Source organism: Lineus longissimus, chromosome 14, assembly GCF_910592395.1.
Source record: "Lineus longissimus chromosome 14, tnLinLong1.2, whole genome shotgun sequence".
In the NCBI taxonomy this organism is placed as follows: domain Eukaryota; kingdom Metazoa; phylum Nemertea; class Pilidiophora; order Heteronemertea; family Lineidae; genus Lineus; species Lineus longissimus.
The window spans coordinates 3209328-3232814 of NC_088321.1; the positions used below are offsets into that span (position 1 = coordinate 3209328).

Here is a 23487-nt window from a genome sequence, read left to right on the forward strand (position 1 = left end):
TTCTCGTACCTCTCTTCGCTGCTCGAAGGTGAGGCTAAGTGTGTGATAAAGGGTCTCCCAGTGACGGAGGAGAACTATCACATCGCAAGCAAGTTGCTAACGGATCGGTATGGAAGACGTGAAAGGATTATTTTCACACATGTTCAGGCCTTGTTAAATGCGTCTATGCCTGGACACGGACAGGGTGGAAAGATGGTTGGAAATCGAGTTTCAGCACTTTGGCGGTTGCAGGACGAACTATTGCTACACATTCGCAGCCTCCAAGCCCTCGGTATAGAGGGATCGGAATATGGTTTCCTACTGACCCCCCTGATTCTGTCACGCTTGCCTAATGACATACGTATGGAGTGGGCACGGGAGAGTGACGGAAGGGAAGCGGATTTGGAGTTCCTACTAGACTTCATGAAGAGGGAGATAAATCGACGAGAGAGATCGGAAACCTTTAAGGTTTTGACCAAGACTGACAATGTTGGTACCCAGGGACATGGGATTGATGCAACAGCTGACATGGCTGAGGACAAGCAACGTGTGGCGACTGCATCCGCCTTGCAGTCACCTAGTGTAGCCTCACATTCTGGTGGTAATTCATGTGGTGTATGTGGGAAAACCCACCAGACTGAGAAATGCTGGGGATTGTTAAACCTCCCAGTTTCAGAGAGACATTCGAAGGTGCAGTCATGTAAGTTGTGTTTCAGGTGCTTGGGTAAGTCACACTTTGCCAAGGGTTGTATTGCACAATGTTCAAAGTGTAAGGGTCGACACCATGCCATTTTGTGCAATGGTGGTGGTGGTAGTGGTAAAGTGAACAAGGCTAGGCAAAGTGGTTCACCCTCTGTTAGCAAAACCCAGAGTGGTGATAGTAAGGGGACAGGTAAATCTAGTAGTAGTGATACTGGGGTCAAGACACCTGAGAAGTCTAAGGGTCAGGATACTGGTACGATGAAAGCTAATATGCATTCTATTTCAGCAGGTAGCAGTGTTAATTCAGGTAGTAGGGTGAACACTGTGCTACAGACAGCCAAGGTAAAGATAGTGGGCAGGCAGGGCTGCACTGAGGCAACATTGATGTTTGACAGTGGGTCAGACAGGTCATACATCACCTCATCAATGGTAAAGAGAGTGAAACCGGAGTGGGTTGGCACAGAACCCATTTCTTATGCAGCCTTTGGGTGCAACACTCCTAGTGTGGAACGCCAGTGTAATATATACAATGTGCATTTGAGTGGCAGCCACACAGGTTCAGGTGAGAACATTTCTCTAAATGTCGCCGAGGTACCAGTCATTTGTAACCCATTGGTGAGGCCCTTGGTCCCGTGCGAACTGCTGAACATTCTCGGCTCTGACATCCAGTTGGCTGACTCAGTCTCAGAGAACAGAGAGATTACAGTGGATATCCTCGTCGGTTTAGATCTTTATTGGAAACTCATGAAGCCACAGAGGTTCAGACAGGTTGGTGGGCTGGTTGCTCAGGAGTCGTGTTTTGGATGGGTCTTATCAGGTTCGTGGTCAGATTCAGGTGGTGGAGTTCAGTCTGTTCAATCAGGTGCTTGTTCAGTCTCCCCTCAGTTGATGTGCTTGGGGAATGTCGGTGACTCTGATCTGCGTAGATTCTGGGACTTGGAGTCCGATGGGATCTCTCTCACTGAACAGGAAACTTTGAACCCCAAAATTGATCCTGTTTTGAAGCATTTTTCAGAGAACGTCCAGAAGAATGGGAGCCGATACCAGGTGGCGCTGCCTTGGAAATCGGAAACAGCCAAGGGCAGACTGCTGAACAACGAGGCAATGGCTTGGAAAAGGTTGAAGCAGCTGAACCGGCGATTTGATGGAGACCCTGAGCTGAAGCAAAGGTATGACCAAGTATTCCGTGAGTATGAATCTAGTGGTTTCATAGTGGAGGTGCTGGCTCATGAGATGGAAAATCCCAACCCCACATTCTATCTGCCTCATCGGCCAGTCGTCCGTGAAGACAGCCTGACTACCAAGGTTAGGCCGGTGTTTGATGCCTCGGCATCAGGTTATAATGGGGTGTCCTTGAACGACTGTTTGGAGACTGGACCCTCATTGCTTGCTAGTCTGGTAGATATCCTGATTCGCTTCCGGCGATGGCCTGTAGCGATCACAGCAGATGTGACGAAAGCTTTCCTACAGATAGGAGTCCGACCCGAAGATCAAGATGTACATCGTTTCCTATGGGATGATGGTGGTAGGGTACGAGTCATGAAGTTTGTCAGGGTCCCCTTTGGGAACAAAGCAAGCCCATTCCTCCTGAATGCGACGATAAGACATCACTTGGATAGTTATCCCCCCTCTGAAGTTGTACAGGAGTTGAAGGATAATATTTATATGGATGATTTCCTTTCAGGTTGCGATGAGGCTACCAGAGGGTGTGAGGTATTCGATGAGGCACAAGAGGTGATGGGTGAAGCAGAGTTGACCTTTGCTAAGTGCACGTCCAACAACAAGGTGTTGGTGGACAAGTTTCGGAGCGACTTTGGTTCAAAGCATGTGGACAGTGAGTCGGTAAAGGTACTGGGTATGAGTTGGCTTTCCCGTGAGGATTGCTTTGTGTTTGAGGGCATTCCCCTTCCTCCCTCCGCAGAACTCAGTTGTACAAAGCGTGTTGTGTTGAGTTTCACTGCTCGACTCTTCGACCCCCTGGGGCTTCTTAGCCCTTTCATCATGATGGCAAAGATTCTTTTCCAAGAAATCTGGCGCCTTGGGTTGGGTTGGGATGAAGAGTTGCCCCCTGAGTTGAAGCTGCGTTTCATCTCATGGTTGGATGGCATTAGTGTCATCAAACAGTGGAAAATTCCCAGATGTTACACATCAGGTGGGCCTTGGAAGGGCATTGTGGGTCTGGAGCTGCATGCATTTGGAGATTCTTCGACCCTTGGATATGGAGCTTGTGTGTACCTTAGGATTCCCAAGTCTGATGGTACTTATGAAGTATCGCTGGTGTTTGCCAGGGCCAGGGTTGCCCCTGTCAAGCCTGTGTCCTTGCCCCGATTGGAACTCATAGCCAGCCTGTTGTGTGCTCGAATTCTTGTGTTCACTCGCTCAGCCCTGAAGTTGCCAGAAGATACGACGTATCACTGTTATTCAGATTCTCAGGTTGCTCTAGCTTGGATCAAGGGAGACCCCTGTCGATGGAAAAGTTTTGTAGCGAACAGGGTTGGTGAGATTCAACAGCTCACCTCGCCCTCTCACTGGTCACATTGTCCAGGTCCTGAAAACCCATCAGACCTGGTTACGCGAGGGTTATCAGCCAAGAAATTGATCACTTCTGAGTCGTGGTTGCATGGTCCTGTGTGGTTGGCGTCGTCTTCAGACTCGGTTGACTTGATTGAGGAAGATTCGGAATTGGAGAATTGTGATGAATCGGTCTCAAGTCTTCTAGTGCCTGTTGGTGGTGAAGTTGTGAAACAGGAACCGGCAATCTCTCAGTTGTTTGACTTGAACAACTTGAAGTCCTATCCAAGGACAATTCGGCTTGTGGCTTTAGTGATGAGGTTCTGTCACAACCTACGGTCTGCTGCTTGTGATAGAAGGCTAGGACAGCTGTCTCAGGATGAGAGGTCGAAGGCCCAGGTTCAGTTGTTCAGGTTGATGCAGGATGCTTCTTATCACCGTGAGATAGAAGCTCTGAGAAAGGGTAAACCCCTCCCAAGGGATTCTGCTCACAAGGAGTTGGACCCCTTCTTGGATAAGACTGGATTGTTGAGAATGAAGGGACGTCTCCAGTTTTCTGAGCTCAGTTATGATAGTAAACACCCAATCATTCTGCCCAAGGGACGAGTGTCCTACTTGCTGGTCAGATTTCAGCATTTCCTCATGAAACATGCTGGAGTCACCACTCTACTGACTGCCTTGAGGTCCAACTACTGGATAGTAGGCCTGAGACAGTTGGCCAAACATGTCTGTAAGGAATGTGTTCCATGCAGAATAGTTGAGGCGAGGGCATGTAATCAAGTCATGGCCCCCCCTCCCCGGATTTCGAGTAAAGGATGCTCCTTGCTTCGCGGTCACTGGCCTTGACCATGGTGGCCCATTGTTTTGTATAGATTTTCCCAAGAAGAAATTCTATATCCTGTTGTTCACTTGCGCAGTGGTCCGGGCTGTCCACCTTGAGCTCACAGACTCATTGAACCTACCTGATTGTATCCTGGCGATTCGGAGGTTTGCTGCTCGGAGGGGTCTCCCCTCTGAGTTCCATTCTGATAATGCAGCCACGTTCACTGGGGCAGATACTTTGTTGCAGCAGTATTTTGGTCCCCATAGTCCAAAGTGGAATTTCATCGCCCCAAGGTCCCCATGGTGGGGAGGGTTCTGGGAGCGGCTTGTGGGTTCAGTGAAGCGGTCTCTGAGGAAATCGCTGGGTAAGAAATCACTGACTCGATCAGAGCTTGAGACTACGTTGCATGAGGTAGAGGCAAATGTCAACTCGCGACCTTTGACCTTCGTTGGTGACAGTTTGGATTCCCCAAACCCCTTGACACCTTCACACTTCCTCATTGGTAGGCCCGCTGGATTTCAAGTTGAGATTGCGAAAGATTCTCTCAATAATCCTGAGGTTGTGCTTGCGAAGGATTTGGGTGCTCGAGAAGCAGTCCGTCAAGCTAGGCTGGATGATTTCTGGAAGGTGTGGAGCGATGACTATTTGAGAAACCTTCCCCCTGTGTCTAAGAAATTTCAGGCTTCTTGCAATGTGAAGGTTGGATCAGTAGTGTTGATCAGAGAGGATCATGTCCCTCGGATGTCTTGGCCCCTAGCTGTGGTCACTGAGACCTTTCCTGGTAGGGATGGCATTGTGAGAAGTGTTCGCCTGAAGACTGCCACTGGGTTTCTCACTAGATCTGTTCAGAGATTACATGACCTTGAAATCAGTGCACCCCTGCCTAACCAAGATTCTGATGCTTCTGAAACCAATAATGTTGATTTGAATGAATCCTTCAGTCAGGACCTTGTCGCTGACTTGAGAGGAAATCTTGATACTGATGTTGACACTGAGGCAGTCTCTGGCGTTGAGACAAGCACAGAGACCCCCTCTAGGCCTAGTTGTGAATCTGATGATAGCGTTGCTGTAGCGAAGACTACTAGAACTGGCCGGGTCGTTAGACCACGGGATAGATTGGATCTGTGAAGATATGGTATAGTGTAACTATCTGTCTTGAGGTGCGTTGAGTTTCTAAAGGTGACTTTCTGTAAATTCCGTACTCTTGCTGTTGAACTTGAATTTGTCTGCATTGGTTATCTGTCTGATACACTTTCTTCTACCAGTAATTGTAGGATTTTAGTAGGATGTGCTGAATTTGCCACAATATTGGGTATAGGTACAATCAGAGACAGTTTCTATTGGTGAATGTGAAGAATATTTGTGTATTCCATGATAACTGCATGATTATTAGTATGTTTCGCCTGTATGTGTTACATGTACAACACAGAATCAGTGATATTGAGGTGTAATTTTGTATTGTGTACAGTGTTTTACTCAGAAGCGCCATTTGAGCAAGATTTCTTCTGATTGTGATTTGAAATGTTTGATACTGTAAGGTAAACCGTGTACCAGTTGTGCACCCAATTTGGATGTTCCTAGATTTGTATTTGCTGAGGAAATTAGAATGTGACATACATGTAGAGACGTGTTTGATAAGGGACACTGTGTGTAACATTTGTAAGTACCCGGATATTTGTGAGTGTATCTGCTTCTAGGTAATTTGTCTGACTGGGAGAAGTTGTATGCTCATTGGGAGTAGAAGAGTGTGTTAGCTGCTAAGGTCTCTTTACCCCTACATTGTGTTCAAGGGCAGCTGGTAAGATTTGTGCTAAATTAAGGTTGCCATGTTTGAGTATTGTCAATATTTGCTAAGTGGACAGACATGACCTGTTGGAGTTTACAGTAATTTGTATGCAGAGATGAATGTTTAGGTAAACTAGGGTTAATTTCTGAATTGGATGTGTGTCTAAGTTGACTACTAATTAGCAACAGTAAGCATGTGACTATTGGGTTGTAGTATGTTTCATACTTGTGTAATTTGAGTTGTAGGATTTGTTGACTGTTGGTTGTAATCATACCACTTTTACATGTATGTATGGTAAAGTTAAAATCTTTAGTGTTTATGATTTCTTGTTTTAAGCACCGCTGGTATTTTGGATTTCTCTCAGATAGCTATGTATAATAGAGAAGCAACTTTGTTCCTTACTGTGAAGCTGGTTAAAACTAGACCCCTTTGAACCTTTTCTTTCAGTCTAATAATAGTAGCTCTGGGTGTAGACTTTAATGTAGGCATGATTTATTGATTAGTCTTGAGCTGTTGGTTTTTGGTGCCTTAGTGCGTTTGTCTAATTCTGACGTTGGTTATTTGTTGCTCTTGAGTAATGCTTACATTGAACTCTCACTTGGAAAGTATGATTTTCATGTATAGTATAATATTTTCCCTCTAGGTTAAATTGGAGTGATATTGGATCCCTCCAAGGTGGGGAGAATGTTGGAGATTGACCTCTTAGTTTAATCTTAGGCCTAATGCTGTGTCGCCATCTGTGATTGTAGTTTGTAACCAAACCCCCTTTTTGTCTTTCCCGCCACTAAACTTGTTGGAGCTCTCCTATTGTTTTTACATTTTAAAGGTGCTAATAAAAGAGTTAGATTTGTAAAATAGAAACACGAGGGTTTCTTTCCGTTATTTAGCCGGCAAGTTTCGCCAATTTCGGGCTGGTTCCGTGGTCCCCGAAAGGACATGCAGCTGAACCAGTACTGAACTATGAGGCTTCTTTCATGAACAGGAAAGGTTACCATTCATTGAATGTACAAGCTGTTTGTGACTTTGAAGGTAACTACTAGAACTTACTCTGTGTTAGGCATCCTAGATCTCCATTAATGGAATTATGATGTGCATTTTAATCAAAGAAAAACAATATTTTCTCTGCAATAAGTCTTGAATTGGAGATGACAATTCATGCATTTCATGACAGTTGAATTTCCTGGAAACAGCCTCACTTTCATAACTGGGTCATCAGGTCATAGTGGGTAGGTGTAAACTGCTGATGAATTTGCTGATGAAAATGTATATTACTAACAAGTCAAAGTCATATTCTTCTACAAAATAACTTTTTATTGGAATAACAATGACAATACCATCGAGTTTCAGGCCAAAATAATTGGACCGCTCTCAGGTCCAAATCGTTAGATTTTGCTGATCCAAGATGGTGGCTGAAGGCGATTAGAGCCATCAGCATTTTCATCAGCAAATTCATCAGCAGTTTACACCTTCCCGGTCATGGTCATGTTTATATGGTATGCCAGCCAGGCAAGCCTTGCCAGCCAGGTGTGGAAATAATTCACAAATTAAAAATGCAAGGGTGTCCCACACAACAGAAGTAAGTGTCGCATAACAAATCTAACTAATCACAAGGGTTTGTCTATTGTCTAGCACCAGCTTTGTTTTATCTTGGAGTACTCCAAGGTTTTATTAAGGAGGATGTCTTTTTTTCTTGCCTGCTTTATTAAAAAGTCCTAGCTCCTGGGCCTAGGCTACCTACACCTTGACACGGCCTACACTTGTACTTTGTCATGCTATGATTGAAGCTACTAAGAAATTACATGCAGCAAGTATATTCTATAGACCCTTTTCTTTATTTTTAAGGCAAGTTCCTCAACATTGTGGCCAAGTGGCCAGGGGCAACACATGATGCATACATCTGCCATCTGGCGGAATTCAAATCTGAAGGAGCACCTCGACAGAGAGAATGCCCATGGTGAAGAGGGTGTCATCCTTGGCGACAGTGGGTATCCCTCCCTTACTTAATGGTACCGTATCAAAATCCTACTACAGCTAGTCAAGAAAAATTCAATAGTGCACTTTGTGGAACACTAGTGCGCATTGAACATGCATTTGGAGTTCTCAAAAGAAGATTTCACGTTTTACATGGCGAAGTCCGAATGCGACCAGAACGGGTGATCAAAATAATATCAGCATGCACGGTCTTGCATAATATTGCAATTCTTAGGAGAGAGAGGGATCCACCAGATAGTGACAGTGATGATAGTGATGATGATGATGATGTTGATGATGATGTCGGAAGGGACACTCAGTTTGCTGATCGCAAGCAGCCTGGCCGTGTGTACAGAAATCTCATTGCCAATAGGTACTTCAAATAAACTATGTTTCAATCAAGAAACACTGCCTAGAAAACAATGAATCAACAAAAAAAACAAATATAGTGTGTGATAAATTTCCATGACTAAACTTGTATTTATTGTAAATGTACTCTTAGAAACTATTTAAAATATCACTATTTACAATGTAGGCCTACTCTTCACTGCTTTTACAGAATTTACAATAGTGGAGCACTGCTGGAGGTCTTGGTCTTCAACAATTCTATCTCAAGCTTCAGTTTTTCAATCTTCAACTCCGTCTCCTTTTGTATACCCTTCTGTGTAGCCAGAGTAGCTTGCAACACATTGAAATGCAAATTCATGATGTCTTGCTGAGTCTTATTGGTCCTTACACCATCTTTAATCAACTGCTTCGCCTGTGATTTTCTCGAGCCTGAAAAATATTCAGTGCATGATGTTTTAATTTGCCTTAATTATACCAGTCTACATCAGTTAAATCAGATTTTGATCTATGAAGATCAACCGTTTCAACACATCAGCAGGATAAAACCTAATTAAAGGATTCTGCTAGGTAATAATTGGCACACATGTTTAATACTCACCGGTGGATTTGCAAAGACTATTTGGTTTCTTCTTTTTGGCAGCAGATTGGGCAGGTTTAGATAGCTCTGTAGCAGTTACAGCTGAAATAATAACGTAACTATGATCAGCAACAGAGATACACATACAGTGGAACTCTCTCTTAGCAGACACCTTCCTATTGAGGACACCCTCTCTAAAAGGACACTGGTTTTGGTCCTAGTTTGTTCGTTTCCATTCAATCTGACCACTCCAATCAGGACACCTCTCTTTTAAGGACAGCACTTGCCAGTCTCAAGCGTGTCCTTCATGGAGAGGTTCTTCTGTTTATCTCCAAAAGTGCAAGGTGTTAAATCTTTTTGGGTATGCATTATAATGATTATTCCGTTGCGAGTAGAGTGAGGCTGTTGTTTTCATATCATTTTACATCACTCACCAGTGTCCTTAGAAAGAGTGGTGCTCAGCGGTTGCTTTCCCAATGCTGCAGGAGACTTTAATTGGTCATTGCCAATGGTGAATGGTAGCACACCTGCTACCCCTTCCCTTGCACTTTGACAGTCATCTGAAAGATGGACAAAAGAACAGGTCAAAAATTTCATTATGAAACACCTCAAGAATTGAAAATTGAGATCATTTGGTTCATTGCAAAGTGGCATAAAGGGATTTTGGTTTTTTAGTATACTGGATTTGTACTCGAATTGAATATTGTAAATTCATTTCAACTGACTAAATAATTGATACTCACAAACAAAATTGCAAAAACAAGTGCACATAACAATGAAGTCTGAGATACTAGTAGTACATCACATACATACCCTGGTTCAGAAACCTCTCACGCAAAGGCACTTGGATTTTGGGAGTTTTGGGCAGAGTAGAAATCGCATTATTTACAGTGCTATCTGAAATAACAGTAACTAATGTTCAACTAATGTATAAAGAGTGTTAATAAGTCGTACAATATTTTATTTCAAGCACAGTTGTGATGAGAAAAGTTGATGCTTGATTGCCTTTTTGCAGATTGGTAGTTCTATTAGTATTAGTATTATGCATGATCACATTATTTGAAGGACATTTTTTAAAGTAATCTTCTTCTGCAGCTCATATGAAATTTATTCAAAACAGTCATAATTGCATTTAAACTGCACACTGAGACAAGACCACTTAATGAATATATTCCTAGGTTGGAGGGTCGAGGCCTATCAATTAGACGAGTGCATGTTTTTAACTCGCAAGTACATATTTGGAGAGGTATTGAAAAAATATTTGTTGTGGCAAGTCTACAGATATAAAGAAATTATTTGATGAAAAAATTAATTTTGAATTTTGCTAATTGGGTAATAGCCTAGGGGGCGTGTTTTGAGTTTTTTCTGCCAGTTGGCTGAAAACAGTGGAAATATCAAAGTCTGTCTAATTTGTCGATTATAAAAAAATTTCCGTGGTCAATCACCAATTTCCATCGCACCAGTTACTCGCAAAACCCGTATATCATATCCGAATTTCAGTTTCACTACTTGACGCATTCTTTGAAGTTTGATGCGTCGCGGTCAAACATTGACAATTTAACTGCTAAAAGGCTTAAAAAATCAATTGTGGTCTTGTCTCCACTTGCAATATCAGTAACAGTCACTGCATGGTCGAGTCCACAAAAATGCCTATTTTTACAACGTGATTTTGCTGAGCAGGAGAAGAACACTTTAAAGACATAATCTCCTGAAAATTCAGCTGATTTCTCCGTCAAGGTAGTGAGTCTAAGAGCACGTGGGCGAAATATTTCAGAAAATGGTCGATTATTTACCGAGTAATCGATGAAAGTGTAATAGCTGAAACTATCATCTGCTAAAAACACTTTGAGTTCGCGCCATTAGGAGATTCCGGCAAGTGCCCGGATGATGACGTAGGCTGAGGAATCCGGCTTCTGGGGAAGTCCCGCTCTGTGTGTACATTCAGCGTGTTTACGTGTAGTGGCTTTTTGGCTCACCGTAGGGGAGTCTTTACAATACCGCAGTGTCCGTCGTCCGTCGTCGTCTGTCGTCGTCGTCGTCCGTCGTCGTCGTCGTATCCTGTTTCAAAAACAGTGGCACGTTTCTTAACCGCTAAGCCTATGAACTTGTAACTTTGTACACAGGACTCCCTTGGTCAGATGACCTGTGACACTAAATTTCGATCCGATCTGATTCTTAATTTGGCCACCAGGGGGCCGAATGTAGATATCTAAAAAGTGTGATATCTCGCTTATTAATGACTTGTTTGGAATGAAATTTTTGTGGTAGGTACTCATAGCAAGGATACATCATATATCATACGGGTTTTTAATTTGACCTACTTTTCAAGGTCACAGAGGTCAAATGGCGTAAATTGGCTGTTTCAGTGTAACTATGGCACGTTTCTCAACCGCAACAGCTATGAACTTGAAACTTGGTACATATAACCCCCTATATCAGATAACCTCTTGTGCTGAATATCGGTCCGATCTGATTCTCAATTTGGCCACCAGGGGGTCGAATGTGGATATCTAAAAAGTGTGATATCTCGCTTATTGATGACTTGTTTTCGATAAAACTTTTGTGGTAGGTACTCATAGCAAGGATACATCATATATCATATGGGTTTTTAATTTGACCTACTTGTCGAGGTCACAGAGGTCACAACGCAGACACAGATATGGCCGAAATTGCATGTTTTGTGTTTTTCGTGTTGTGGCAATCCAAAGGTCGTGAGTTCAAACCCCGGTCAGGGACGGCCAAAAATATTTTTTTATTTTATTATTTTTTATCTTTTCCCTTTTGTCTTTTCTGACTTGTATCTTACATTTTCTTGATTTTTGGCTCACCGTAGGGGAGTCTTATGTAATACCGCAGTGTCCGTCGTCCGTCGTCCGTCGTCGTATCCTATTTAAAAAACAGTGGCACGTTTCTTAACCGCTAGGGCTATGAACTTAAAACTTTGTACACAGCACCCCCTAGGTCAGGTGACCTCTGACACTAAATTTCGGTCCGATCTGATTCTCAACTTGGCCACCAGGGGGCCAAATGTCGATATCTAAAAAGTGTGATATCTCGCTTATTAGTGACTTGTTTTCGATGAAACTTGCGTTGTAGGTACTCATAGCAAATATACATCTTATATCATACGGGTTTTTAATTTGACCTACTTTTCAAGTTCACAGAGGTCATATGGCGTAAATTGGCCGTTAGAGTGTAAACTATAGCACGTTTCTTAACCACTAAAGCTATGAACTTGAAACTTGGTACATATAACCCCCTATATCACATAGCCTCTGGTGCTGAATTTCAGTTTGATCTGATTCTCAACTTTGCCACCAGGGGGCCAAAAGTGGATATCTAAAAAGTGTGATATATCGCTTATAAGTGACTTGTTTTCGATAAAATTTTTATGGTAGGTACTCTTAGGAAGAATACATCACATGTCTTACGGGTTTTCAATTTGACCTACTTTTCAAGGTCACAGAGGTCATATGGCGTAAATTGGCCGTTGGAGTGTAAACTATGGCACGTTTCTTAACCAGTAAAGCTATGAACTTGAAACTTGGTGCATATAACCCCCTACATCAGATAACCTTTGATGCCGAATTTTGGCCTGATCTGATTCTTTATTCGGCCACCAGGGGGCCATAATGGAAAAAGGAAGAAGTGCAATATCTTGCTTATTTGAGTGAATTGTTTTCGATAAAATTTTTATGGCAGGGACTTCTAGCAAGGATACACCACATGTCCTACGATTTTTGGATTTGACCTCCTTTTCTAGGTCACAGAGGTCAAATGGCGTAAATTGGCCATTAGAGTGTAACTATGGCACGTTTCTTAACTGCTGAAGCTATGAACTTGAAAGTTGGTACATGTAACCCCCTACATCAGATAATCTCTGACACCGAATTTTGGCCTCATCTGATTCTTGATTTGGCCACCAGGGGGTCAAAACTGAAAAAGTAGGACATGCAATATCTTGCTTATTAATGACTTTTTTTCGATGAATTTTTTATTGCAGGGACTCTTAGCAATCACACGATATTGATCTTGTTGATGTCATAGACAATTATTGGTTGGATCATAAACTTATATATACTGCCCTGTCTTATTACTTGACATCAATACACATCTAAAAAAAGTCTTCATGCCTGATTGTGTTCACCATATTCACCTCTAAACTAAGCATGATCCTGCCTACTAAAAGATGTATACGGTGAGCACAATGGCCCCTGGCCGTTTCATTTCATATTTACGAAGGAATTATGCCAAATAGGTGCGCTGCTGGCGGCTGCGGTAACACACCCAGTGTGAAGGTCCATCGGTTCCCTACCGATGAGGCCTTATGTGCGAAATGGGTTCGTTTCGTTAGTTTTAAGAGGAAGGACTTCTCCACTGCAAATGTGAAGTCGTACTTACGGTTACGTACGGTACTGCCCACTTCACGTCGGACCAATATATTATTACTAACATTCGAAAGTATGACCCCACTGCTTAGTCAGGATATCGAGTTGAAAGGTAACTATTATTCAATGCATATCTGACGGTCCTGGGATGCCAAAAACAGTACAGAATCTCGTAGTTTCGCACAGCAGTGTGCATCTACCAGCTGTCTACACACACGATGCACTATACAGACACTGACAGTGACAGGATGAGGAGGTAACCGGAAAAACGCCGACCGACCGACTGACCGACTGACCGACTGATCTGCGAACCAACCGTCATATGCAGTATCCCTTTCGCTTTCTATAGCACATGTATCTGTGTAGTGCCCAGCGCAATGGACGTGATGGAGTCCGACGTGTCTGACAGCAGCATCTCCAGTCAATTATACCGGGAAAACGAGCCCACGCGGTAGGGAACTGATAACGATACTCTAAAGATATGCTTTGTCTACATGGTCGGTGGATATAAAAACATGATTTGGGCCTAATCTATGCACTCATGGAGGTATTATTAATAATACCTCCATGATGCACTGTAGTTTTTCTACTCGAGTGTCTCGACCGATGCAATGCATGAACTGCAACGCGCAATATGCATTTGTTGTCATTTGAACAGCGCACGTGCGCTTGTTTACAATTTCATTTCACATGACCTGCTGCTGTCCGACACGTCGGACTCCATCATGTCCATTGCGCTGGACACTACACAGATACATGTGCTATAGAGAAGCGAAAGGGATACTGCATATGACGGTAGGTTGGCAGGTCAGTCGGTCGGTCGGTCGGTCGGTCGGTCGGTCGGCGTTTTTCCGGTTACCGGATGAGGATGCATGATCTGATGCATGGGGCCTGTGCTTGGCCTCCTGAGCTGCATGACATAAAATGTATGTTGATGTGGCATGCAATTCATGCAAATAAGCTGCCTCTTTCTCCCTGTTGAGCCATTTTATAGGCCCACTAGTCCATCAACAAGTAGGCCCTATGCTAGCTACTGCCATGGCCATGCAGTGATAAGGTCGCCTATAGCTTGGATAGGCTACTCCTTTGAAAACCTCTAAAGGAGCCTGTGCTGATGTAGTGACAGTGTAGTTTAGTAGGCCCTACCTGTCTAGGCAGCCTACTGGTGTCTACTTCATGTACTTAGTACTTGTGAACTTAAGCTGATGATGAATGAATGTCATTTCTTGTTTTTCATCATTCTCTCTTTCTCACTAGGCTCTGGAAAAGGAGGATGAGGCCGTTCCCACCATTCTTGATCCTACACAGACCCAAGGCAACGACAACGTCGGTACTAATAGAGGAGCTGGTGGATCAAAGACAAAACGACCACGCACATCGCATCACCTTGAGGTCAAAGAGAGACGGAGGGTAATTTGTGTTTCATTCTTCACTCTCTATACCAATGAAATGACGATGACCATGTTATATTGAAATTGCATTACCAAAACTGACTTATCTTTATCTGTCATCCTGTTGTAACAATGAGTTTGGTGTTAGCTTGTATGCCTGTTGTTGGGTTGTGGTTTACCTCTTTCACTCTGGTTTGGTACTGGTGCTTGTTTGTAGTGTGAGAATAACTGGTTTTACTCACTTGCTTAGAGCCACTCAGGCTTAATGGACACTGAAATATGTTCCTTGCTTATTTACTTTCAGATTGTTGAAGAAGCAATAGATGATTATGAAAGAAAGAAACAGAAAGAGGAACAAGCTGCTGGACCCCCTGACGTTGTTGTGGACCCACCATGCTCACCACCAATCATGTCAGCACGTGACCTTGTCATGGAAAAAATGAAGACATTTGTAATGTATTGAATGCTAAATGTCAGCAAGATTTTGACCTTTCCTCTGGTAGCACTTGCGTTTCCAATTCGCTTGAATCCTTGTATCGCACTCACGTTTTCTCTGTCCTAAAAAACGACAGAAGGTTGGATCCTAATCAAAAGAATAAACTTAGGACATACAGAACTTAAAACAGAGTATCAACTTGAGCCCTACCTCGATGCATTAAAAAATCGTGGGGTCTTTTCAAAAATGGCTAAGTTTCGCCTTAGCAATCACAGCCTACTCATCGAAAAAGGTAGACATTTTGGTACTCAGTTGGAAAAGCGTCTGTGTCCATTTGGGTGTGACGTAGTAGAAGACGAATTTCATTTTTTTGCTCGATGTCCTTCTATTCAAAAACTAAGAGATGAGTATTTCAAGAATATTGCTTTTTGTAAAGATAGTCACTTGTTCTCCAATTCGGATTTTATTTCCACATTGAGCAGCACTGATCACGACATCATCATCAAGACTGCTATTTCTATCTCCAGGGCTTTTTACGAAAGGCAAGCAGCTCTTCAGGAGCAATGACAATATAATTTTACCAATGTGACTTATGATATGTTTTAATGTCATGTCTTTTATTTTGTAATATTCATGCATGTATATGCCATACTGCCTGTACTTGTGATAGTTGTGCAAATAAATAATTTGAAATTTGAAATTTTGTGAAAACAATTGGTGTGTATTCATTAGATAGAATTGTATTCCTTTATTTTCAATCAAAGCAGGAGTTGTGCTCAAATTTTCATTTGGTACCTGGTATTATCTTGTTTCATAATAAAACAGTGTGTTCTGTTAATTTCAGAATACATAAATGAACTTGGAAAGCAGGAGTTGTGTTCACGTTTGTGTTTCATGCTGGTATGCACCAGAAAATCAGTTGCACTTGCACTTCTCGGAGTGCAAAGCAATATGTTACTTGACACATTTTGAGTATATTCACCTTCATTCTGCCACTCATCAACTGTGCATGCATAGTGATTTCCTGGCTTAGTCTACATTGGTATGACCATGGTATCGTGTATCTGAAGACATTTGTGTATTTCAGTATAGTCCTACACTCTTTCTTGTTACAAGATATGTCAAGGAGTAAATAATGTGTGATACTAAGTAGTATTCTTGTCTTTTTGTGCTTCAGCTCCAGGTATTGATATCACTCCTCATGAGTAAATAATGTGTGATACTTTTTTAGGAAGTATTCTAATCGTCTTTGTGTGTTTCAGTTCCAGGTGTTGATATCACTCCTCATGAAGTGCAAGATGTTGCAACGTCGACCAGTGACCTCACCACCTACCGAAATCATGGCTGCCAGGTCAATCACAAGACTGCTTACTTTCATTCGCGTGGAACACAGGCTGTGTCTATGCCCTTCACTCCAATGACAGATCCACCCGCATATGATCATGGCAGAAGGAGGTGCTCCAGTCCAACTCTGCCGTCATCTACACCGAAGCCAAAACGACTCAAAGTAGATGAGGAAATGCTGGATCTTACTTCGGAATTTGACCAGTCCCTTCCCATGTTGGACGATGATGAACAAAAAGACCCTTCATGGGACCCCAACATGTCCTATGGTGCTGAGTAAGTTTCTCCTCTCTATTACTATTAGTATGCTGGTGTAGCAGTAATTAGCATCCGCCATGGAAAAAAAGTCCCACCTTATTGTTGATGGCTTCTGTTAGAATTCCCAAAAAAGACTAGTTTATTGACTTTGGGACTTTAACTTCAAATAAAATTGCTATGGAATGTATTAGTTTAGAAAATGATATCTTCATGAACAATGAAATTAGGAAATTAGATAAAGTATGTTTTTACTCCTTTTCAGTTATGAAACAGAGGACAACTGTGACAGCGGTGACCAGCCCATGAAGTTTTATGTTGTCTCGGAGAGGAAGCTACTGTCACTCTTCAACATCTGCCAGCATTGTGGAGGCAGAGGTGCTGAGGCTGAAGTTACAGCAGCCAATGGAACTCTCATCACCATCTCGCAGCAGTGCTTGAGATGTGATGAAAGTTTCAAATGGTGGAGCCAGGAAAAAATAGCATCATATCCTTCTGGCAACATCAGCCTCACGTGCACTAGACTTACTTGAAGCCGCTCAACCTGAGGTCAAGGTAGTCTTGGTTACATATGGCCATACTGGTGTAGCGAAACACGTACAGGAGGAAAGGTCACAGAACGTGACACACTACCTTGATATATGGCATGTTGCAAAAGGTAATTAAATTTTTGCCCAACATTGCAGGTATACTCATGCTGTTCCAGTTTCCTCCTACTTTACATAACAATCGTCACCAATGATGTCAAAGAAGTTTACAGTTTTGAATAAATGATGCCATGTACAGATGTTATGCAATATAAATGATTATTGAAAGAAATTTTTAATGATTAACTGAGTGCAGTTTCATTTTGGTGGTGATTAAATTGTGATTCTTTTTAAATTCTAGGTGAAAAGAAGAGATTGGCGAAGCTGTGCAAAAGGTTTAAGGAGATTGGGATGTGGCGGCGCAGCATTATCAATCACATTTACTGGTGTGCAGTTTCCAGTAACTATGATGGGGAACTGATTGTTGCAAAATGGAAGTCCTTGGCTAATCACATCGTCAACGTTCACAAACATACCAATGAGAAATTCACAGAGTGTGCCCATGGGGATATTGGCCCAAAGTATTGGCTTGATCCAGGTAAGCATCCTTTTGGATCATTTTGGACTTGATTGGAACTAATCAGAAGCATTAGAGGAAAGTGGTTTTAGTTAGGCCTCCTGATGTTTATTCTCTATTTTGTTGAAGTCCTTCTTTAAAACCTATGGTTAACATCAGCTGATCATGCCTGTAAATACTGGTATTGTGTTTCATTCCTGATAGTGTTTTCTTGCAGCCTCGGAAGCATATGACCTACTATGTCAAAGGATCATCATGAACAAATTGGTGCTCAAAGCAATTGGCAAGCTCAGTTCCGATGCCCAAACCTCCGGCCTCGAGGGATTTCATAGTACTGTGAACCACTTCGCTCCTAAAATGTACCACTTCGGGTACCAAGCCATGAAGAGCAGGTGAGCATTTTTTCACAAAAAATAGATTACTTGCTTTTCAGATTTCACCCCTCTAGTCTGAAGTTGGTCCTGGCCCTAAAAATGCCTATAGTGGGGTTGGTTTCTCACTTTCAGGATTCAATATCCATATTAGCCTGTGTCAAACATTTTCCATGTAATTTTTTGCATTGATTAATTAATTTTTTTTTTGATAATCAATTCATGCAGTTTCTTGATAATTATAAACTAATAATGTACCGGTAGGTGGTAGTATATTTACATTGTAGTTCTTCGTATTTTTCAGAATTGAACTGGCTGCTCTTCATTTCAATGAGAATGGACAGAAGGGTCAGAGGATGTCAAAGGACAAGCAGCTATCATTCAATATCCGGTACCCTAAGAGTCGTGGTGGTCAATACATTGTGGTGCCAGTCATGAATGCCCCAACCTATGGTAAGTTCATCACAACTTTGGGAAATTGGTGATAGGAATGCTTGTTTACCTTTTCAAAGTGAGTTACTAGTATCGTTGACCTGCATGTATTCAGAATATAGCTCAGTGCATTGCATTTTGCAACTTCAGTTTTCGTCTCTTCAGTGTTTGGAGGTAAAATTATGCGTACAGAATGCCAGTCATCAGAGAGTTGTTCTCCACAATAAAGTTGTACATCTACCCTCTGTGTCTCCTTTCAGCCTATGCAGACAAAGTCATGAAGGAGGTGATAAGACTGGTCAGATCTGGATCAACACACGAATTGAACGACAATCCACCTCTGCTGTCTTCTTTGTATGATTGTCCAGCTTCCAAACAGCAAGCTATTGCGGAGCACAAGGCCCATGCTCGCTTCAGGAAGACTGAGTGATCCTACTGCTGAGAAAGACTTGGTTTGGTGAAAGGCATCCTTTGGCCACTGTGTTCAATGAAACATGGACGTCTGTTGGTGTGATTTTAACACTTCCTTTGTACTCGGCATTTAAGTGTTTTGATGCTAGTAGTAGTAGTTAAGGCAAGCTGAAACTTGCTTGTTTGTTTAGAACAGATATTTGTAAACAAACAGTACTGCAAGTTTCCTGTTCAAAATTATTCTTGCAATATAGGTCAGGTGTTGTGACTACGGGGAAAGCCTTAGAGTGGGGGGGGGGGGGATCAAACAGCTGTACCATGGTACACCATGACAAATGAACAGTCGAATATCAGATTCTACGTAAAATAACTTTATTTAATCTACATCATATTCATAAGTTGACTATACTGATGACCTTTACTAGTACAAACTGTGTCTTTGACTTTGACTAGTATGAACTGTCTTTGGAGAACCTGAGTGTACATGTATGCCACATGTGTAAATCTAGAAAAACATGAAATGTCATACTGAAAACATGTTCTAACTGTAACTCCCAACCTTCCTGACCAGATTGATATGATTGCATTATTTGAGATGACTTGCTATTCTAAGGCCTATGTCCTGGCCAGGGTGGATTCTATTCTAATGGAATAATGCATTGTGAATCTCCATATCTCAAAATCTACTTTGCCAATTTTCACTAAACTTTTCAGATATGTAGACAAGGTACACATTCTACGGAAAGATGCGAAAAAAAGGGTGTTACTGATCTAGTTTTTGAGAAATTAGACTTTTTTATGCATGAGCACACCTCAACAAAATCCCTCTCAAATCAGCTCTTTTGTTGTGGTGTGCTCAGGCATAACAAATATCAAATTTCTCAAAAACTAGATCAGTGACACCCAATTTTTTTCACATTTCACTCTAGAATGTGTACCTTGTCTACATGTCTGAAAAGTTTGGTGAAAATTGGCAAAGTAGATTTTGAGATGTGGAGATTCACAATGCATAATTCCATTCGAATCAACCATGGCCAGGACATAGGCCTTAGAATACCAAGTCATCTATTAGGAAAAATCTGTGATATTGCACTTCCAATGTTTGTGAAGTTTGAGCTAATGACTAGGAATATTCAATAAATCACAGGATTAGATTTCATTGTTAATGTTATCTCACTCTTCTCCAACATCAAGGAACCCGACAAATTCTGCTGCATCCTCAAGTTCTGGGGGTGGAAAGAATGCCCTGATTTTCGAGACGGCACAAGAAGGGAGTGGCACTCGAATCTCCTTTCCTAGATATGAATACACCCAACGGACCAACTGTCGGTAGGCACAGTGTCTCTGCTGCTTGTGCAGTGGCCGAACTTCTCTGCCCTTCTTCCCATAATGCTGCCTATAGCCGAACCAGGCAGTCTCCAGGACGTCATCGTCAAGACACACACGTTCGAATCCTTTGTGGTCTGTTATGCACCTTGGAACCGGACCTCTGGCCTTCTCCATCCTCGCCAAGTAATGATCGATGGACCGACAGCAGGAGCATTCGATCCTCTTGGGCAAAACCTAACAGTTCCCACATGTACACCTGCAAAGAGAAATTGCATTTTCCCATGAATATTTAATGTTAAATTAAAGATTAAGTCTGGCTAAACAAAACACAGATATCTTTGAATTACCCCCCAGGACCCCAAAATGACCCTGATATTGCCCCTCAGGTCCCTGTGTTTTGTTTCACAGGCACTTGACTGGTGTCTGGAGCAAGAGGGGTACAGGTCATTTGGGGTCCTGTAGGGTAATTCAAAGATCCCAGGTCTGGGATATGCTGCGCACTGCTGAAATAAGGGAAGAAGTTAACTTTAGCTGCTTGTTAATCCCGTTATTGACGTCGAGGGTCCAGTTTTAAACTGAATCGGCTGAAAGCAAAATCAAAATGCCAGGAGAGAAATGACGGGATGACACGCCCCCACCGATCAGCTGATTCATCGTAGTGATGTTTACGTTCAACAATGTAGCAGAAACGGCGTGAAATTGGAGTCAATTTTACCTATGAGTCTGACAGTTGACACCTCTTCTCATTGGGATACTAAAACTGAGCGTAAACATTGAACTCACCAAGTGTCCACGTCGTTAATGTCCATCTCCCCGTCGGGGTTAGCGGGGGCGGCTGCTATCCATCGCGTTGTGTTTACTAGCGTGTACTGACGTGTGCTTTCTGTGTTTACATATGAGTAGGTCACCTTAGCAGGTTCCTTAGCCTACGTCACAGCTATTTATAATACTGTGACCTAATTAAGACGGCGACATTCGTGTTTTGCGGCGGGTCGAAAAAAGGCTGATTAAAGTGCTGTTTTTATAGTAATACCGATGTTTTATTAAGAAAACCGTGATGGATTAGGATTCATGAATGAATGTTCTAAGCACAGGTGTGCTTAACTGGGGCTGGGAAATTTTCAGGAGATTATGTCTTTAACTTTCAGTAAGATTTTTTAAAAATTGCATTGAGATGAAACCTGTGCCACATTGTAGCCAATATCATATAGTTTCAAAAACAGAAAGAATTAAAAAAATATGTTGGTAAAATTTTGAGAAAACTGCATTTTTTCATTTCATGTACATTTTCCCATACATTGTATACATGCATTTCTCTTAAGTTAATCCTCCCATTTTTAATCATTTAACATGTTTAAATGTGTCATTTGCACTAAAAAATCACTTTGTTTGTTCGTCCACATGGTCAAAAGGAAAAGTAAATGATCATAACCAAAATGATTTACAACAGTAATTAGATATAAGCAGATTATACATGGTGTTTATTAACTCTCATATTTGACTTTTAGCCATATTATGAAGGGAATATTGGAGTTAAACACCATGTCATCTCCTATTATCTTACCATTGTTGCAACACATTTTGGTGAAAATCATTTACTCTTCCTTTTGGCAAAAGAAAAAATATTATTTAGTGCCGATGGGAAATATTGACATGCATGGCAATCTGTTTGCATTCACCTTGAGCGTGATCGGATCTTTGAGTGTTGTATTCATAAAGTCTCTCTCAAGAGGAGGCAAGAGCTTTAAGAAAGAACTTGTGATCATCTCCGAGTCCACATTCGGGTCAAACAGGGCACACAATGATGCCTTGCATAGGCTCATTGGGAAGTACCCCAACAACACGTAAGCGTGGCTGATGATTTTCCCAATGATGGAGAAAACATCAGTGTCCATCACATCATGGTCCACTTTTGGGACCTTAGCATCACTCCCCTCAAAATACTTTGAGAGGGCAGCCTTGAGAAAACACGTCAACATCTCTCGGGACAAGCCATCCATATCCTCTGCAATGTTTTCTCCTTCGAACGTCACATTGATTCGATGGAAAGTCAGTTTGTCATCACTCCTATAATAGTCCATCAGGTTTAAGATCGACTCACGGCTGATGAACATGTTCTTCTCCACACCAACTCGAATGAAGGTTTTTATCTCGCCAGTCATGCAGCAATGTTATGGGGTGAAATGCTGCAGCACTGTCTGAGAATGGCTATAATAGCCATTTGCAGACAGGTGCTGTCGGTGTCAAGAAACTGGCGATCTCTCCTGATTCACCAATAAGGACATAATTTACCTTCTTTGTGCAAGCACCTCCATCGGTTTTTCCATCTTCCAAAGGTTCGTTCAATGATGTTTCGTACTCGCCTGTGGTGAACGTTGTATTGTCTGTCCGCTGCATCTGCTGGGCGGGAGACTGGGGTCATGAGACAGGGTCTAAGTGGGTAGGCACTGTTACCGAGCAAGTATCCTCCATCATTCAGGCCGCGTTCCATCTTCACCTTTAAATTGCAGTTGGACCAGATAAACGCATCATGGGTGGCACCTGGCCATCGGGCTACTATATTTGAAAATTTCAAATCATAAGTACAAATCCCCTGCACATTAATGGCATGCCACTGTTTCCTGCACACGTATGCATTCTCGTTTACGGATGGACATTTGATCGGAATAAGGGATCCATCTACGCAGCCAATAACGTTCGGAATCTGATGGCGTTCTGTATAAAATCCTTCCTTCTGACGTTCTTGCTCAGCAGCTGTTCGAGGAAATGTTATGAAATGTTTTGCTTTACCCTGCAAAGCAGTTGCAACTCTGGTAATAATCCTTGATATCGTAGGTTGACTCAAGCCATTTGACATGTCTCCATTGTCCAACTGCAAACTGCCAGTAGCAAAATATCTAAGCGCAACGCAAACTTGGAGAGTTGCTGGAATGGCGTGCGAGCGCAGCGTATACGGGGCAATGTCATCCTGCAACAGGTCGATAACTTCGAGAAGGACCGGCCGAGTCATCCGGTATCGTCTGTACAAATCTACGTCATCATAGACGTCAAGCGGTTGTAGACGATCTCTAAACACACGCTGCCGTCGTAAAGCCCGCCTTGCTTCCAAATTTTCCAACACAATCAACGCCGCAGCCATGCTCCTTGTGTAAAAATGTGTCCAACTATCTAAGCATGGACTGATAACACGCTAAGAAGCCCGAACACCTCACGTAACACTAGTAACGACTTGCGAAATAGATTGAAGTTACGGGTGCTTCGTGAATACCGCGTAATTCGCTAATAACGACCTAGTAATACGTAAGTGCTTACTAAGCCCTAAGAAGGCT

At 42.3% G+C, this 23487-nt stretch overlaps 3 protein-coding genes across 8 annotated transcripts; 1 reads left to right on the top strand and 2 right to left on the bottom strand.

Moving 5' to 3' along the window:
• The first annotated feature begins 12991 nt into the window (after positions 1-12991).
• Positions 12992-19983, top strand: LOC135499126 (uncharacterized). 5 transcript variants are annotated; one of them, XM_064789804.1, is made up of 9 exons: positions 12992-13197; positions 14343-14495; positions 14781-15812; positions 16175-16532; positions 16777-17169; positions 17400-17636; positions 17833-18007; positions 18291-18439; positions 18679-19983. In XM_064789804.1, the coding sequence occupies exons 6-9, from the start codon at positions 17450-17452 to the stop codon at positions 18846-18848; spliced, it is 681 nt and encodes a 226-aa protein (XP_064645874.1). In that variant the 5' UTR covers positions 12992-13197; positions 14343-14495; positions 14781-15812; positions 16175-16532; positions 16777-17169; positions 17400-17449; the 3' UTR covers positions 18849-19983. The 5 variants fall into 5 exon arrangements, 4 of the variants coding, with proteins under 4 accessions (XP_064645874.1, XP_064645875.1, XP_064645873.1 ...); XM_064789805.1 differs by having other exon boundaries at positions 14781-14932; XM_064789803.1 differs by lacking the exon at positions 12992-13197 and adding an exon at positions 13866-13880 and having other exon boundaries at positions 14781-16532.
• A 45-nt stretch (positions 19984-20028) lies between these two features.
• Positions 20029-22301, bottom strand: LOC135499127 (uncharacterized). Of its 2 annotated transcripts, none has more exons than XR_010449247.1 (2): positions 20942-22301; positions 20029-20414 (listed from the first exon to the last, which is right to left on the bottom strand). XR_010449247.1 is itself a non-coding variant. In XM_064789806.1 (2 exons), the coding sequence occupies exons 1-2, from the start codon at positions 22270-22272 to the stop codon at positions 20262-20264; spliced, it is 588 nt and encodes a 195-aa protein (XP_064645876.1). In that variant the 5' UTR covers positions 22273-22301; the 3' UTR covers positions 20029-20261. The 2 variants fall into 2 exon arrangements, 1 of the variants encoding a protein (XP_064645876.1); XM_064789806.1 differs by having other exon boundaries at positions 21838-22301.
• A 126-nt stretch (positions 22302-22427) lies between these two features.
• LOC135499191 (putative nuclease HARBI1) lies at positions 22428-23297 on the bottom strand. Its single transcript, XM_064789855.1, has one exon. The coding sequence runs from the start codon at positions 23295-23297 to the stop codon at positions 22428-22430; it is 870 nt and encodes a 289-aa protein (XP_064645925.1).
• Between the last annotated feature and the right edge of the window lie 190 nt (positions 23298-23487).